This window comes from Callospermophilus lateralis, chromosome 2, assembly GCF_048772815.1.
Source record: "Callospermophilus lateralis isolate mCalLat2 chromosome 2, mCalLat2.hap1, whole genome shotgun sequence".
Classification (NCBI taxonomy): domain Eukaryota; kingdom Metazoa; phylum Chordata; class Mammalia; order Rodentia; family Sciuridae; genus Callospermophilus; species Callospermophilus lateralis.
Genome location: NC_135306.1, coordinates 59436564 through 59455449, shown reverse-complemented (window position 1 = coordinate 59455449; position 18886 = coordinate 59436564). Strand labels below are relative to the sequence as shown.

Genomic DNA, 18886 nt, shown 5'->3' with positions numbered 1-18886 from the left:
GGTTGGCCTCGAACTTGCCATCCTCTGGTCTCAGCCTCCTGACCCTCTGGGATTACAGGTATGTAATTGTTTGTGCAACTGTATTTAATTAAGAATAACATTAAAATCTGAAATGTTTCATTAAAAACTCTTTGCTGGTATCATTCTAATCACTCTTTCCCATTTTTTTGGTTTTTTTTGTTTGGAGGGCAGCTGTGCAGCATAGGAATGTAAAGTCTTCCTTAAAGTGCGAAAATGGAAAGAATATCTCGGAAACGAATAAACTACTTATGTGAACCATGTATTGTATGGTTTGGAAAGGAGAAAGGAAAGGAACCTAGACTTTCAGAAACTTAAAAACATCTGTTAATAATAATATAAATGTAAAAAAGATCTCTGGACAAAAATAGCTTTGTGCAATTTTAAGGTTACAATTTAGAAGGGCCAAAAGCAAATCCTGCACCTATGTCTACCAATTAAGAGCCCTTAATCTCTGCCAGGTACCTTGAACAATTATTATAGCTAATTCTCACAAAACAACTGTAGGATAAGTCTCTTATCCCTGTTCTACAGATGAGCAATCTAAGGTTAGCTGAAAACTATGAAAGACCACAGGCCCCGCCTGGCTGCCTCTTATTCATATTCCCAGCATTAACAATAAACTACAAAGAATATGTATCAGCTGCATGAAATATTGTGCTAAGAGGTTAATAAGCTGGCCTGAGACCTCCCATACAGTAAATAGCAAAAGACAGATTTTGAACTCAGGTGGGTTTTTTTTGTTTGATGTTTGTTTGCTTTTTTAAAGCTAATGCTTTTTCCACCACATCACTTCTTCTGACTAGAAATTATAAAACATGATAATAACACAGTAGTTATGACCAGTACATACCATGATAATTCTTCAGGACATCTCAACCTAACAGAAATATAAACTGATTTACCTAATGAGAATCATCCCAATATTTAAACAGCAAACATGTTTCATTTAGCCTGTTTATATTCAGAAGTGCAAGGTACATTCTAGAGAGATTCCATCAAAATGAAAAACAAGTTTTGCCAGGCATGGTAGTAAATGCCTCTAATCCCAGAGGTTCAGGAGGCTGAGGCAGGAGGATTGCAAATTCGAGGTCAGCCTCTGCAACTTAGCAAAACCCTCAGAACTTGGTGAGGCCCTTTCCCAAGATTAAATGTGGCTCAGTGGTAGAGCATCTCTGGATTCAATAGTGTGTGTGTGTGTGTGTGTGTGTGTGTGTGTAAAAGATAAAAAGTTTTAGCACCAAATCTTAAAGCAGTTGAAAAGTCATTTTCACATCTTATTACCCAGACATTAATGTCTGAGTATGTTTCTGTGCTTTCACCCAGCAACTCACTTGGGCAGTGCCCTTCTGAGCACCAGGCTTTGAAATGCTAATTCAATGGCTGAACAACTGTTAACTGCTCTTTAGCCTTAAATGTTCAGAGGCTTCCTACTGTGTAGCTCAAGCAGTGCCCCCATGCCAAAGAAAACCAGTTGCAGCAACCAAACAAACTTGACTCCAGGGGACAGATCTAACCAGGAGGAAAGAGTGAGCCTCTGCCCCAGCCATGGGCCACGTGGCCACCTGAGGTCTTTAAACTTTTTTAGAACCTATAAGGATTTGAATGAATCATTCATCAGCCCAAATTCACACTCACCAGAAGTATCTTTATTTGCAGTTAAAGTGCACTGAATATGTCCTACTTTATATAAAAGTGTGAAAAACCAGGTAATGAAATCCATTCTCTTTCCACACACAGAAGCATCCCAAATGTTTGCTTCTGCTGCTTTGTTATATTTTCTGCTATTGTTAACCACTGAAAGAGCTGGCAACTGCTGGAATTGGGAAATTTTATTCATTTCAATTCCTCAAATTTCTACAAAGGCCCCACCTACATAGAGACTGAAAATGTGTAGTTCCAGAGGAGATTCATCCCAAAGTTGTATTTCCTTTGACCTCAGTATTATTACTTAAGGGTTTTAATTCAAAACAGTATTGAAAAATTGGAGATGGTGTACATACTAATTTAGATTTCAAGCTTCTCTAGGAAAATCAGAAAATCAGGATAATGCATCCCCAATGGCAAGAAGAGGATGGATAGTTGCTTCCCTTATGATATCCAGCACAAACTTTCCAAAGGACTGAACTTGGGATGCATCTGTGTGTGTGTTTCCCCAGAAGTTGGTAATGCTGGGCCATGAATGAATTCTACTTGTCTGGTTAACATGGAATCTGAATTTGCTACCCCTAGTTGCATTCAAGGCTCAGTATTGGGACAGGAAAGGAGAAAGCAGGCATTTTACAAGAGGAATAAATATATTTGCCCTGAATATGGAAAACAATAATTTCAGACAACTTCAATAACTTCTAAGAGAGAAATGAAAGACATTAACAGGTATCAGCTGTGTTGGGGGAGGAGCAGGAGGGGATGAGAAATATAAAAGGAAGTTTGTTCTTCCCTAGCTCCTTCTCACCCTCTCTGGCTGTTCCTTCTAGGACGCATGCAGTATTTTCCACCCACCCTAAAATTTGGTAGATTCACCTGCAGGACAAGGTTTGTATATCACCCTTCTGTATTCCATACCCATAACACCAGCTCAGACTTCTGTGACTATTTGATTTTACATCAGTCTCTAAACTGGTTTCCTACCCTCAAATGCATCTCCCACACAGCTGTCAATGACACACTGGAAGTGCACATTGGACCACATCCCTTCCCAGTGTAAAAGTTTTCACTGACTTTCCCCAGTAGTTGGGAATGCTGGGCTGCACTTGAGAATGGAAAGAAGGATGCACTTTCAAAATTATCTAAGCTTGGTCCTTCTCTTCACATATTTTGATTTAATTGTTGAGGGTGGTACCTAGGTATCTACACAACTAGTGATTGTAAAGCTCTCCCATCTGATTATCCACAACTGATTTCAATGTATCTTCAGGTTGAATCACTGATGGATCTACCAAGCATGCTCCAAACTCCTTAGCTTTGAAGAAATGCCCTCCACAATCTGTCTCCACCACAACTTTAGCACTGTCTCTAAATTCCAACAAGAACCTGCCGCTGGCAACACCCATAGGTCTACCAAGGCACCTAATTCTCTGTATAGAATTTTCTCTTCATTGTCTCCACTAAGATTCTAAACCATGATATTTTAACTCCATTTTCCTTAAACTCCACATGCCTAAGACCTAGTGAGCACTGAGCAGGAGTGAACAAAGATGGCAGGAAAGGATAGCCTTGGAAGAGTAGGGGAGATGTGGGAAGCCAACGCTGTAAAGGTCAAAAGGGAACAGGAGGGGAATACTGGAGAAGCTGGAAAACCAGAAAGCAATTTGGGCTAAAAAATTGTTAGTGATTCTGAATAACTGTGAAAGTTTCTTTTAGCCCACAAAGAGGAGTCTAGTGGCCTGAGTAAACACACCAAAGAGAAGTGAGCCAATTTATTCCCTGCCCAATGGTGGTGTCAGATTCATTTGTTAAGCTGCAAATTCTCTAGAGAAAATAGATCCCAGAATACAAGTAATTGTTTTATTATATTTGTCATAATACCCCTCCTGTTTCCGTCTCTCACTCCAAATCAGAACAATTAAAATGAAAAAAAAAAGAATTATGTGTTTTGCAATTGCTAAATGATCTTTTTATATCCCTTTGCTGATGTAGTTTTGATTATTTCAGAAACAGAAGTTCTCTACGGTGGTTTCTGCTGCCTACTGCAAATGATTCACGCTGTGGGGCTCTCACTCTTTCCCTTGAGATTTTACTCCATAGTTGAATAGACTTAACCATTAGTCATTTTCCTTCATTCTCAGCCAAGATTTTTGTTTAATCTAATTAGTCCTCCTTCTTCACACAATTCTAAACAACCTCAATCCTTATGAGAATATAGTTATGCCCGTCCTACATTTGCAGAAACTTGTGCCTTCTTATACCAGCTGCCAGGACAAACTGACAATAGTTGGTTCTTTAAATTTTCCCGTGTGAGTCAGGGATTCCAATTGCAAGAAACAGCAAACCACCTCCTCCCCACCACACACTCCACAAGTGCTTTTCAATTTTCTGACATGATGGAGCATAAGCGTTACTTCTGAGCATTTGCTAGGGGATCAATGGTGCTTTCTCCTTAGGGTTTTCTTTTGCTTTGGATTTATAAGCACTGACATGGTACAGAGTACTTCTATACCAGAAGGACCCATGATGTGATCAAATTCACCATGATGTTTCTTCTCTCGCTTGCCTTTATGAAACCAATATCAGGCTTCGATACCCATGATTACAAACTATTTCCTTACAACATTCCCTGCAAATGTAACACTTTACAGCATTTTTTTTTCTCTATTTAAGATGGTCGTAGCTCCAAATGTCATGAGCATGGTGCAACAAAAACTATCCCACAGCTCGTAAATTATTCATTTTTCAGGAGTTTGCAATTTGAAGTGGCACCAGCAGCTGAATGCCTGAAGCACCCCCCAAAGATGAAGCGCAGTAACATTCAAAGCTTTTTATGCATAAATTCTAAAGGTTAAGCACTATTAAAAATCTTTGTTTATCAAGAGATGTGCTCCTTGAACTTCCTTCTTCTAATTAATCTGCTCCCAATAAATAGTACTAACAAAGCAAAGTGCTAAAATAGGTTTATCAAGCTCCTGTCTTTCCCTTAACTAATTTTACCAGGATAAATAAGGCACTCTGCTGATAACCTCTACCTCCTCCTGCCTGTTAAGAAGCTGTACTGAGTAAGGTCATCAAATGTGACCCTCAGACTATACCTGCCGACTGCATATGTTATAAAATAGGACAGTCACACACATTATTTATGGATTAGATGACTGCTTTCTTGATATAATAACAAAGTTGCTGCAGAGACCTAAAAAATACCTATCAAATGGGTCTTTTCAGAAAATCATTACAGACCTCTGGTCAAAAGGCCTTCAGATGGACGGTCAGTCCTAAGCAGGGCCCAAACTGAGCATGTTAATGTGTGCATTTACTCAAAAAGGGACGCCATTTAATTAGTGTGTCATGCAGAACATCCCTGTCTTACAGTTCCAGAGAAGGAAGAGTAAAAGAACTCCAGATCTGAGAGTGTGCTCCTAGTAGGGACTTCATTTGGTGGCAAAAAATACTCACCAGGTGTTTCAGGTAATTATAAGAGCCAGAACAGGTGTGGTGTCACTTCCGCACCATTCCATTATTGATCCAAGTAAGTCAAAGCTCTCCCACTTTCAGGGGAGGGCAATCTGATTTCACCCTGATGAGAGGGCCTATGAAATACTTCAGCCAGGATTTCCAATCCATTATACCATGACGATAAAGATGGTGACATCACGATTATTGTAATCAAATGAACACAAAACAGCAACAAGGAAGCCTAATGAAAAATCAAAATCATTTTATCATAAAATTCTAATTGCACAGAATTCAAAATTTTCCGAAATTAAAAGTGTTTTCTTTTTCTTTTAAGTGAAATTATACAGTAGTTATTCAAGGCTTCTCTCATTCTCACATAGTATATGAATTGCACAAATGCTGTAACTTTTCCTCCATGAGTCCCCATTATGACAGTCATGAGGATCCTGATGATTCTCGGGCCACATACCCAGGGAGCATCACTCGGGCCCTCTGCCAGTGCCTCTGGCCACTGTGCATTTTGCTCATGGGCCTACTCTAGCTGAGTCCTATGTGTTTTCCATTTTCTACTCATCTTTCTGTTCTAAGCAGGTTATCTGCTCCAACCCTTGGTTTCTTATGTCTGAGAAGTAAAAATGATACTCTTAGAGTATTCAGGAAAAAATGAGATTAAAGATATAAAGTCTTTAAATGATTATTCAAGGAAAAGGTATTAGCATGATCATTACTGTGGGATAAAATTGATTTTATTGTTAAAATCAAATAATATATGAAAAAATTAAATTAACATACTATAAAACACACAGTTAATATAATAATACAAATGCCCAGCATGTCTCTAGTGCACACTGTATTTGAAACGCAGTCTTAAGCACTTTATATTGGTGAACTCACTTAATTTCCACAGCAACCCTATAATTGCTATCCAATACTCCAGAGGACAAAAGTGAGACAGGAGAGATAAGGCAATCTGCCTCTGCTTCTGCAGATCATAAATAAATAAATAAGTGCTGCTTTCAAGAACTTATGAAATATTTCTCCTGTTTCCAACAAAACTTCTTTCCTTCCCAACCACACAGAATTTAGAAAGGCAGTATTCTGTTCCAAAATTTCTGCAAACAACATTAGCAACTCTCAACCAGTTGTGACTCCAGTTTTGGTGTCCCCGAGGATATTTAGCAATGTCTGAAGATAAGCTGTCACAAAAGGGGTGTAGGGTGTGGTGGGGTAGAAGCTAAAAGCGCTGCTACACATGAGGAAATGGGACTGCCTCCCACAACAAAGAATTCATCTACCCAAAAATGTCAACAGTGGCAAGCTTGGGACACCTGAAATTATCCTGCAGGTGCAAGCATAGCATAAAGATCCGTGACCAGGAGTTCAGCACAGAAATTATAATAATAATACTAATCTACCATACGGTTGTGTTTTGCTTTATTCACTGCTCCTCCTAGGTATCTACTGCTTAATTCCTTCACCTAAAAATCATCTCAATAGGTGAAAATGCTAGAAAGCTGATTTGTGCATATGTCAGGTATTACCATATGTATACTGCATGGATGGAAATGAACCTTTACTAAATACCTGTGAATCAGCCCTCTGAGCACCCAGCCCTCAGAATTGCTTTTAAACCTCAAAGGAATCTTCAGGAGCAAAGAGCATCCTCAAAGGGCCACAAGAATCCAGAAACTTGCTCTAGGTAAGCAGAGAAGGCAGATTTTAAGCCAAATCTGGTTGCTAATACTATGTGCTATTTTGGAGAATCATTTAAGTTATAGTTTAATAATCATTTTATGTATTACTTTACATTCCCATCGGGCTTAACACTAAATCCAAATATGTTGAATCATGTAAGCAATACAGGTGTTTGGTTTTTTTTCCCCAAATGGAAGACAGAAAAAAATTTTATTAAAAAGCTTTCATCTATCTAGGGATTACAACGTAGAAATCACTTAGGAATTCTATTGCTATAATTTTGACTAAGTGGAAGCATATAGAGAAAAGACCTATTAAACTCCCTTTCTTCCCTGCAATTCTATGTTGGCCATCACCCTCCAATTATAGCCTTGCTTTACAAATGTACCCTCCTTAGTCCTCTCCAGCAATGGATATTGATGAAGGGAAGTATAGACTTAATTACATGTTTCCAATGTAAAACTATCATCTGCTTTAAAAGGAAAACAAAACTAGCCAGAGATAAAGAACTAAAAGCAGATATTTTTTCCTTTTGTGAAAGAATGCTTTAGTGTTCCAAGTCCATATTGGCTGGTACAAAGGAAATTTCAGCTAAGCTGTTTAGACAATGAGTTTATATAACATGATCAGAAGATTGTACCAAACTTCCAATGAACAATTGTGGAAATAATTTTTGTTCCAGTGAAGAAAAGTAGTACCCAACTCCAGTTTCACAAATAAATATTCCAAGAATATATCTGTCTCCCTACATACCTACCTAAAACCTGGCCCAACAATCCAAACTCCTCCAGGGTCATTTGATAAGGCCCCTCCCTGCCTCTGCCACCTGGCTCTCCTCACCTGTTGTGCTTCAGGATTCTGGGCCTTAAGTTGTGCTTTACTATACAGGAGGATCTTTGCTGCCCTGGGACCTCTGCAATTCACTTTCTCACAGCTGGCCATCAGTCAGCTAATGTCAATCTCACTCAGCAACACCTTCCTGCACACAAAAGCAGAGAGTCCTATCCCTGTCCCAGCTGCCCTCCTTACTCTCCTGTCATGTCCCTGTTTTACCATCCTCCTGCATTCTCTCCTGTTCACATCTTTTCTGCCCATAACCATGACCTGCTGCTCCCCTCCACCTTCCACCGCACTCCAACTAATTCTGCTTTAATGGAACCTAGATCTGATTGTTGGCACCTTCTGAATGAAATATTTGCACTTTTAAACATTTTCACTAAAATTAAAATGATATTGGGGCTGTAGTTGTGGCTCAGCCTAGCATGTGTGCAGTGTGGGTTCAATACTCAGCACCACATATAAATAAAATAAAGGTATTGTGTCCAACTGCAACTAAAAAAGATTTTTTTAAATTAAAATGATATTGGGGCTGGGGATATAGCTCAGTTGGTAGAGTGCTTGCCTTGGGTTCAATCCCCAGCACCAAAAAAAAAAAAAAAAAATACATACATGAGAGGGGTTTTTCTTTGTATCAATCTAAAATCACTGTACCTTAAAGTTTTGACCATCTTAGTGATAAACCATAACTTTATTTTTCACTCATTCATATGCATCTTCAATATCTATTTAACAAGAACAAAAAAACTAAGAAAGAAAAGAAAATCTATGGAAATGTAGTTTAAGAGGTCCCTTACACTTTTAGGACTTCTGAAATTAATGTATTGTGTGCTGTTTTATTAACTTGAAGATATAAGCACTTAGTATATATATTTTTTAGAGAGAGAGAGAGAAAGAGAATTTTAATTTTTTTTTTTTTTTTTTTTTTTTAGTTTTCAGCGGACACAACATTTTTGTTTGTATGTGGTGCTGAGGATCGAACCCAGGCCACACACATGCCAAGCCAGCGTGCTACAGCTTGAGCCACATCCCCAGTACCACTTAGTATATTTTTAAAGTCCAATCTAAAACCTGTAGTTATAATAAATGATTGTCTCAGACTATGTTTTAGTTTTGCAAAACCCATGTCAAGTTATAGTGAGAATTTAAAACTTCTGTCAGAGAATAAACTAAACTGAAATATCTTTTGTAGTAAGGTACTGAACTTCATTCACAATTTTAAATTGATACTGGATTCCACAATTTTAACAGACATTGACATAAAGATAAGCTTAAATAAAACTAACTGAACTCAGCAATCAAAATATGAGATTACAAGAAGGAATGAAGAGATATACTGGGGGGAAATGACAGATATTCAAAACAAAAGATTTTGCCCAGCACAGTGATGCAGACCTTATAATCCCAGTAATGAGGGTGGCAGACAGGTGGGTTGCAAGTGCAAGGTCAGCCTGTGCAATTCAGCAAGACCTTGTCTCAAAATAAAAAAAAATAAAAAGAGTTGAGGATGTAACTCAGTGATAAAAGCATCCTAGGGTTCAATCCTCAGATTGAACCAAGAAAAAGATTATCAGATTAAATGCAGATCACTTGTATCATGTATAGATTCAGTTAACTTAGCTTGGTTTTCTGTTTTACTCCAAATTATAACAATATGTTGGTGCTTCATATTTCAGGGAAATGCAATATTCATAAAAGTCAATTAAAATTGCTTTTAAAGCATCAAAGCAGTTTATCTTCCCTAACCTCCACCACCATCTGCCCTTGTACCACATCTTATCCATAGCAGCCAATCAGCCTTTAACAGATTTCAAGGCCACTTGGAAAAGTCACATCAAAGTATTCTCCACCCTGAAGCCCCATAAATCATCTTTAAAAAATGCAAATCTCTTTCTATTATAGAATAAAAATAAAACAATAAAAATAAATGAGGATAGAAAACAAGGTCATGAACAAGATGTCTGAGGCCTGGCATTAGTAAGTCTTCATCTACCTACCTACCAGATTAGTCTTATTTGAATTATTTCTCCTCAGGGTTTGAGATTCAGCTACCTTTTCTTTCTTTCTTTTTTTTTTTTTTTTCTTCTTCTGGTCCATAGAATATACTTGATCAGCCTTCTAGGGTATATGAGCATATTCTTCCTTATGCCAATCAGATAATTAGTTAACTTCTTCATCATCAGATAATAGCTCAAAAATCATACCCTCAGAACTAAGCATATGACCAACTTAAATGAGGTATACACCTTAAAATAATAGAAATGCGCATAAAAAGTGACAAAATCTAAATAATGTCGGTGTTAATATTGGTAATATGCTGACGTTGACTTCCTGGTTTAGATCATGTACTGTGATTATGTAATATATGGGTGAAGGCTACATGGGAAATTCCTGTGCAATTTTTGTAACTTCCTTTAAGTCTAAACTTATTTCCAAAAATAAATGAATCACTCCCTCAGGAAAGCTTTTTTATTCCTTAGAACAGATGAGGCACTTCGCTGCCTATTTTTTCATCCCCTGTAACATTTGTCATAGCTAGAAAATACAACATTTTAGAATTAATGTTAAATATGTGTATCCCACTGGAATTTATAAGCTTTCTAGGGCTAGGGATCATATCTCTTTTTCTCAGCAGTGTTTCCCCTGTAGCTAACTTAATGCTTGGCACAGAAAATGTGTCTAATAAACATTTATTAAAGGGGCTATGAAACATATGAATGATCCAATCAGTAAATGTCCTTTGGAATCATAAATGTATGTAATGAAACATATCTACACTTTTGAAACATTTTATTCAAATTATGAAGTTAATCAAATAATAAATGCCAATAGAGATCTAAACATAGATGCTTCAAATTTGGAAATGATGCAAGCTGATGAGAAAAAAAATATAACAACAACATTTAGTGAATACTTAGTCCTCTTATTCAAAATGCTATATAAGAAATTTTTTAATTTAATCTGTATTATGATAACCACATGGAGAATGTATTATTTTTATTTTTACTGAACAGATGAAAGACCCATGGAAATTGGGTCTGCCCGTAGTCAGAGCTATTATCCAGAGAAGGAGAGATCCCACCATAAACACTGCTTCACGATCCATATTTCCACATACTACTTCCTACCTGAAGACAGAATAGAGAATAGATCTAGAGATGTGGCTCAGGGGTTGAGCAATTGCCTGCAATGATTCAGGCCCTGGGTTTCATTCCCGGTCCAAAAAGTAGAAAAAGAAAAAAAAAAATGTCTGAGAAGACTGCTTGAGAGCACCCTAAAACATGACCTATGGATTATTAAGACAGATTACGCTGCAGAAGGAGCACACTTCCAAAATTTTATGTCTCTACCACTTTGCTTAAAGTTTTCCACATAGTAAGTGCACACACATGTGCACACACATACACAGTAGTTTGGTGAAAGAGCAAATAAAAATAATGTAAAGTGATAAAAAGAAAAATACAAAGTTATTTGTCAGAGTTGGTTCTAAAGTAGCTTTTCTATCCAATCCTCGGTAGTTTTCTCTGAGACTCTTTGTTCTAAGATGGTCACTGACTTTGAATTTTTGGAATTAACTGAAACACATTCACGTGAGCAGGAGGATAGGCAGCTCCCAGACAAATCAAGATTATGTAAAATAGATCAGTTAAACAGCAGCTAAGTGAGAAAAGTTAAACAAACTAAAAATGAGAAGGCAAATAAATTAGGAAATGATAGAATACTAGAATCAAATACCAGTAGGCTATAAAAATAAGAACTAGCTCACAAATATTTTAGATATTGTTCCATCCCTCAAGCTTAGGACCCTCATCACAAATAGAGATCAGAGATAACAAATATGTCATACTTTGGATTTTTTTTAAGTGAGTCCCACTACACTCAATAAAATGCTTTGAAGTATACACATGTGTTGATTTTGTGACATATTCCTAACCTTACTAGGTAGCTACAGCTCTGCGGGGAGCAATTAATTCGGAAAGTCACAGAAACTCCACAACGGAGCTAAAGGATCAGTAAAATAGCTGGAATATTTTCCTTGCTACAGACAGCTGGAGGTTGCTAATTTAGATACTTTAAAATGAGGGGAGGAGAGAAAAAGGAGAAGCAACATTTTTATTTCACCACACCTCTGTCAATTCAGAAAAAAATAAAGGTTAATAATGATAAACATGGTAAATGAATGGGCTTTCTTCTTGCTCTACTAAATGAGCACATTTTATTCTCACTGACCCAAAGAAACCAACAAACATTACCTTCAGGTTGCATATACCAAAAGGACTCTAGCTAAATAACTGGAGTAAACAGCAATCTACCATTTCTTACACTTAACCGAGATACAATTCACATATTGTAGTTTTGTCCATTTAAAGTGTACAACTCAATAGTATTTCATAGTTTTACACTCAATTAGTTAATATCACCCCAATCTAACTTGGGAACATTTTCATCATTCCACGCGAATTACCTTTTAAAGGATGGTTAAATGTTTGGGGAGTGGAAGAGAGAATAAACTAAAACAAAAACCAAAGGATTTTTAATGAATTATGAATATTGCTAGTGGGAACTGACCCTGCCTGCTGGAAGGTATACATTTCAATGACATGAGAAGGGCATTCTTTCCATTCTTAATTTCATTTTGGAAGAAACCTCACTAACTTCTCAAAACTGCAAAAGACATTAATTTGCTTTGCCCATCGATTACATCCTTTTCCTTGTCCTTTAAAAAGATGAGTTTTTCCCCTCGGAAATAACTCCTGGCCACATCAATGAACACTCACCCTCACTCTCTTCTTCACAATGTTCATCTCCATCTGGTCATATAACTGCATTTGCTTAAGTACATTTCTCTACTCTTTCCTCTAGGCAGCTTGAGAAAATGCACTGCAAGAAGCAACAGAACAGTGGATGGATGGAACATTTTCCATCATCCAGTCTATTCAATCCAAATTAATTTCAACTTGGTCATTCTAAGAGATGAGCTTTTTTGTAAAGATTGAATAATGCAGCTGTGTTTCATATTCTCCTTCTGATCTTCAATTTAATTCTTGAGGGCAAGGGTTTATAAGAATCACTTATGTATGGAAGATACTTTATAGACAAACAAGCTGGCAACTTTCACTTGCCCAAGAAAGCCTTGCTAATCAAACACCCAATTTTTTATCACCTCTAGGTGAAATAATAGAATTTTAGCACAGTCCCTAATTCAAATGCTCAATAAAAATTCTTCGTGGATAATTTTGATTAATGGTATATCAATACCTAAAGTTTATTAAACATCTACCATGTGCCATCTACTGACCTAAGTATTTTGCTTTAACTCCGTAATTTTCTACAAAAATAAGAGCAGGTATTATGCTATCCCATCTTTATTATTTCATTATCTCCATCATACACATTCTAAAAATAGGTAAACTGAGACAAAGAACACAATATGCCAAAATGACAGGCACAATCCAAAATCAGATTTTGGTTTCAGAGCTTACACACTACCCCATCAGGAAATACAGGATAGAAATGGCTACCCTACAAAATAGGTGCTGGGCTATATTCTCTTATGTCCAAAAAATAATGAAATTCCACAGGATATAGTGCTATAGTAACAGAGAGAAAGAGGCTTACTGCATTCATATAAGACAAATATTGTAAAAATTAGTGAGTACAATAAGGTTCTTCAACAGTAAACAAGGAAAATGAGGGTATATTTACCATCTGAGATGAAAAAAATCACTAAAAACAACAGAAGTAGATGCACTAAACCATTTGAAGACTTAAACTATAAAGATTTACTATTCTAACAGATTAAAGACTGAGGTCCAATCATCATGGTCGAAGTGTAAACTCTAGGATGCAACAGGAAGATATAAGTGATTTGAAACTCTAAAAAAGACAGGAATGGCAGTTTCTCAGTCTGCATCTTATATTTAAAAAAAAAAAAAAAAGAATGATGAATAGCAAACTAAGGTATGTATGAAATAAAACCACCAGAAACTGTTTTGAAAATTGGGTCAAAACAAAAAAGATTCACCTCAGAATTACACTGATACAGTCTAAATTCACCTTTAGTTTGCAAGCACATTACCAAGAGCTGACCTCAGACCACCATCTAAAGCAGAAAACTGCTGGTCCATCATGAGCTTTCAACAGAAATCATGCTCTACACTGCAAACATTTATTCAGGAAGTTACAACAAAATCATCTGGAGCACTCAAAAACATAGGAGTTAAAAGAAATAATACATACACACACACACACACACACACACACACACACACACACACACACATACCTAACCTCTTAAAATAATAGTGGGGACCTGTGGGGCATTTTAAATTGGCAATGGCAAAGACTATAATTTTCTGCTAAAAGGATATTATCACAATTTTTCAACCTAGGTTTGAGCCCCCCCCCCAAATAAAAAGCTCTTCTACTTAATGGAACATCACATCTAGCACATTGCTACAGCCTTCTACGCAGCAGATTGGCAGATTGTAATCTTGACTCCTAGCCTCTTTGGATTTAATTATTATTTCAAAATGAGTTGTTTACATTAAATCAACATGGCAAACTAGAGTGGCTTCTTTCCATTCCCCACCCACAAATAGTCGTCTTTTTTCAAAGGAGGAAAAACTTTAGAATTCTCCAATGGCTCCAACAAGTCACTGTACAATTTTGAAGTATTAACTCGTGATCCCTTGGATCAGTAAAACACATAGTGGTGTCAAAAGGAAAAACAAATAGGACTGGATACAAGGAAACAAACCCATGAAAGTCTGAAAAATACCATCTTTGTGTGATGGTGAAGAAATCAATCACTCTCTTCAGCGCTACTTAAATCTTTTATTTTTTTAAACTTGTTTCAATGTTTTAAGAAAAGGCAATGACACAATTTAATGGGTTATAATCTGAATCCAATTGTTGTTTAAACATTCTTAAAATATGACTACAGTCATATCTCTGACTCTGTCATGTGCTTTCTTGTACCTCTAGTAGACTATTGATGGATATTACATCTTCTTTTAAAATGCATCTAAAAAATTATGGCTAAATTTCCTCTTTGCCAAGTATCTTGAAAATACATATGCTATCCAACAATGCCAAATGAACCTGCTGAAGAGAAAATTTAATCAAGGCTAAAAGACATGGGCAAAACTAATCAAATTGATCTGGCAAAGTGAAAGCCCATCCACTCTTTCTAGCTGCAATGGGAAGGTGAGAGGGCATGGATTCTTCTTCAAGTGACATAACATACTGTGGTTGAAAGCTAATACCACATAAATATATAGCATGAAAAATTTTGACCTAGTATTTTGAATTAATCAGAAATATTGTGAAGTACTTATTTTTACAATAAACCATAGATTATTTCTGTATTTTAATGTTTCCCTTTATGACCCTTACCAAAACTTCCTTTGAATCAGAATGATTCGAGTAGTTTCACATCTCCTTGGCCTACCAGATTCCGTACCTCTGGAATGCAAGGATAAACCCTGTTCAGATTCTATCAACTCAGCCTGCAAAATATTGTAGTCTAGATAAATGCTTGTTGGATTAAACTGAACTAGAGCAGTTGAGGAGTTTACAGCCTTAAAAGACTATATTATTGGATGAACTTTCTGTATTACACAGAAGCAATTTGGAGTCTTGCCACTGATAGACCAATATAGTCCAGTCCTTGTTAACATGGAGAAGAAAAAAAACAGAACACAACTCTCTACTTCAAATCAAACATTAAGTTACAGATGCCTTACAAGTACTCAGCTCTGTCCTGTATTCAGAGAGGCTTTTGGAAAAATTTAACACACCCCCTAACTTTTTATTTTTTTTTTAAGAGACAGTAGTGAAGGAGAGGAGGGGAAAAGTTTCTGCCCACAACACTGCAAATTCAGAACATTTGGATTCCATCATGCAAATATCTTAATTTAACGAAAAATTGCTCAACAAGTGTTTTCATGATTTGTTTTGCAAGAAAAGCACACAGGAATTGTAATGAAGGAGAGAAGGAGAGAAAGGAGGACCAGGAAGAGGAGACAAGTGGCTTTTAAAAATGCAGTTTCAGGGCTGGGGTTGTAGCTCAGTGGTAGAGCGCTTTCCTCTCATGCATGAGGCCTTGGGTTCAGTCCTCAGAACCACATAAAAATAAACAAATAAAAATAAAGATATTGTGTCCATCTACTAAAAAAAATGCAGTTTCAACAGTACTTATTCCTAAACTCTTGATATCTATCAGCCAATTTCCACCAGAGAATTAAGCAAAAGCATTGCTACTCAGTAGAAGAATATTATTACTTCACGGAAGGATAGCTTCATGGATATACAATAATTATATCTAATAACTTCAAGAAAATCTCTAGCTGCGATCTGACATTAAAGTTGGTTCCCAGGGTCTTAATATGCTTTTGCCAAAATTTAACAATGGTGAAACAACTAACTCTTGCACTTTAGCCAAAACAAAATAAATAAATAAAGCTATATGCCCAATTTCTCTCTAATAAACTAAATTTATACTCCAACTTTAGAATAAGTTTTGACATAAATGGCTTTAAAATAACAAGAGCATCTTACATTTGGGTCTTTTCCCAGTTAATTATTCCTTGGCATTGTACTTGAAATTCCTTGGCTTCACCTTAAACCCACACTCCCAAGTGCTAATTAGGAGACTATATACATTATTAACCAAAGAATGCTATACTTAAAACATGCGTGATCCATATGTATCTGATTAATAGTGTAATTTCTTTCACTCCTCAAAGATCTCTTTAGAAAAATAGGGCCCCTATTTAAATGAAGCCATTGGTTGCTATTGAGGGAATTCTTGTCAAAATGCAATTAATACAAAGGGGCCTAGATGACATAGGATCCTTGTCTTGGAAAAGCCTCAACATGAATCAAATTTAATCTCAATGGGACAGTGAGTGGAGAGAAAAGTTAATGACTGCAGATGTTACACATTTTCCCTGTACCAGGGGATTCCCAACAGGAATGGCTAAGCCACCTATGGGATCAACCTCTATCAAGGAACCTGACTCATCAGGGAAGACAAGCCGGAGACATGCCTTGTCCCAGAACTCTCTCCTCCAAAGCCACAGGACAGTGTGGAAAAGAAATACATGTAAACAAGGTAGACCTAATGATTGCCTAGTTGTGAAGGAGATATGATCTTCTCGTTAATTGTCAAGCTAATTAACCACAATCCCAGTTTCATAAAATTGAGTCCAGAAATCCAAACTTTGGAGTCTAAACTCCACAGAATTCGCCTCATACTTCCAGACCCTCCATCCAGCCACCAAGTTGTCAGTTCTGCTTGATTTGTTTGAATATTGTACTCGACGACAGCTGTCGGAAACAGTACATTAGAACAGCTGCTGTGACAGCTACAAGGGGCTTGGAAGTTTAATTGGGCTCAATGTGACATTGTGCATTTTTCTAAACATAGAAATATCCATACAAGTAAAGAAATTTCTAATGGGTCTGAACAACGTTTACTTATTGGCACCACCAACTGGCTAGACTCCCTTTGAGTTTTATCATTGGCTCATAATATCTTTACCACCAGGCTGGTAAGGGATATAAAAATAATAATAATAAAAATAAACAGTAGGAGCAGTTAGTTGCACACAAAAAAGGGGGGGCATTAAAGGGGAGAGGAAATGGTAAGGAAGTCACATCAATAATGCTTTTCAAAGGCTGGCTGGTTGCCAAGGAGGATCCCACAGTGTGTCAGGGTTTACTTCCAAAGGAAATGTATTCAGAGGCCCTGAGCCTGGTGCCAACTGCAAACAAAACCCATCATTATGGTCACAGCCCCCTAGAGAAGGGGAGAATGGCTTACTCTCAGCATCCGCGCGAAGGAAGAAGGCGAGGAGCAGCAACAGTGGCCTGGCTACGTGCACCATCCTGCAACTTGGCAGCAGCGTGCGCTGGCAGCTTGGATTCACTGCCTCTGAAGCTGCAGCAAGTCTGTCCGGTCTGAGATTTCAGCTGGAACCCTTTCAGAGCCTGTAAAGGGAAAGGAAGAGAAAAGGGGGGAAGAAAACACAAAGACACTTAGATTTCTCATTCTTTTCCCCTCTGCCCCATTACAACCCCCCAAAAGACACAATCCACTGGAAGCACCCAATATAAATTGTAACTGCCACGTCCTGGTATTAGTCAGTTACTTGGTCTATTTAATGTGGGATCCCTAGCAATCCCATTTCCAGGTCATCCTGGAACCAACCCCCCTGAATTTCACTCTCTGCTCATGCCACCTTTGGGGCTGCACCCTCTCAGGAGGAAGTGTCACTTCATATGAAACATGATGTGAACACATCCATGAAAGAAAGCACATCATAGCTACAAGAATGATTTCAGTAAAGTTCCTCCGTGCAGGATCAAAGTCTAGAAATGACAGAATAATGGAAGCTGCTTTCTTGGCACCAGGTGAAATGACAGGGCTAATTCCACTTCTCCATCTAAATAGCAGTCATTGGGGTTTTTTACACTTGCACATTTGGCTTCTTCCTTGAAGACACATCAACATTCAAGTCTAATTTGACTTCAACAAGTCAAAACAATAGTTAGCAGAGCCTCTTTGATTTAACAGGCTTTATATGTACCTCCTGGGCAAAGGCTTCATTTTCCCAACCTTCTCTGTAAAACAGATAAGCCTCAAACTCTTCCTAGAAAGCCCACTGTGTGCATGCCACCAGGAAAGGGAAGTGGCACTCAGCACAAGGTAACTCATGATCCAAGGATGAGTCAGATTTCATCCTTGTTGAGATTCCGGGTTCGTAGGGAATATAAGACTATTAGCATGAATATAGTAGCATAGAATATAAGACTGACAGCATGACTAGTATGATTCAATAAGTGATTAGTGACAGAAAAAAAAATCAAGTACTGCCATAAAAGATAAGATTTGGTAATAGCATCATGAAAAAAGCAATGTCTTAAACTGGGCCTTGGAGTATAAGCAGGATTTTAATAAGGTGAGGGAAGGGCATTCCTGGATGCTAGGCAAAGGCAGGGCTATAGGAAAGGAACTTTGGACAAGCTGCATGGCCTCACTGGTTGGGGAGGGCTTCCCAAACACCAGCATGCATCGGATGACTTTGGTGACTTGTTAAAACAAAGAGCTGGGCACCACCCCTGAGTTAGTGATTCAGTAGGTTTGTGGTAGAGTCCCAGAATTTGCATTTCTAACAAGTTTCTGGGTGATGTTGATGCTACTGGTCTTGGGACCACACTTTGA

The 18886-nt window shown here is 37.5% G+C and overlaps 1 protein-coding gene across 1 annotated transcript in view; it reads right to left on the bottom strand.

Annotated features, from left to right (window-relative positions):
* Ptprd (protein tyrosine phosphatase receptor type D) overlaps positions 1-17622 on the bottom strand; it is a 382192-nt gene extending 364570 nt beyond the window's left edge. Inside the window, exon 1 of the mRNA XM_076845982.2 lies at positions 17486-17622. Coding sequence (XP_076702097.1) covers positions 17486-17549 — 64 coding nt within the window. The 5' untranslated portion in view covers positions 17550-17622. The remainder of the gene's footprint in view (positions 1-17485) is intronic.
* Positions 17623-18886: the final 1264 nt, after the last annotated feature.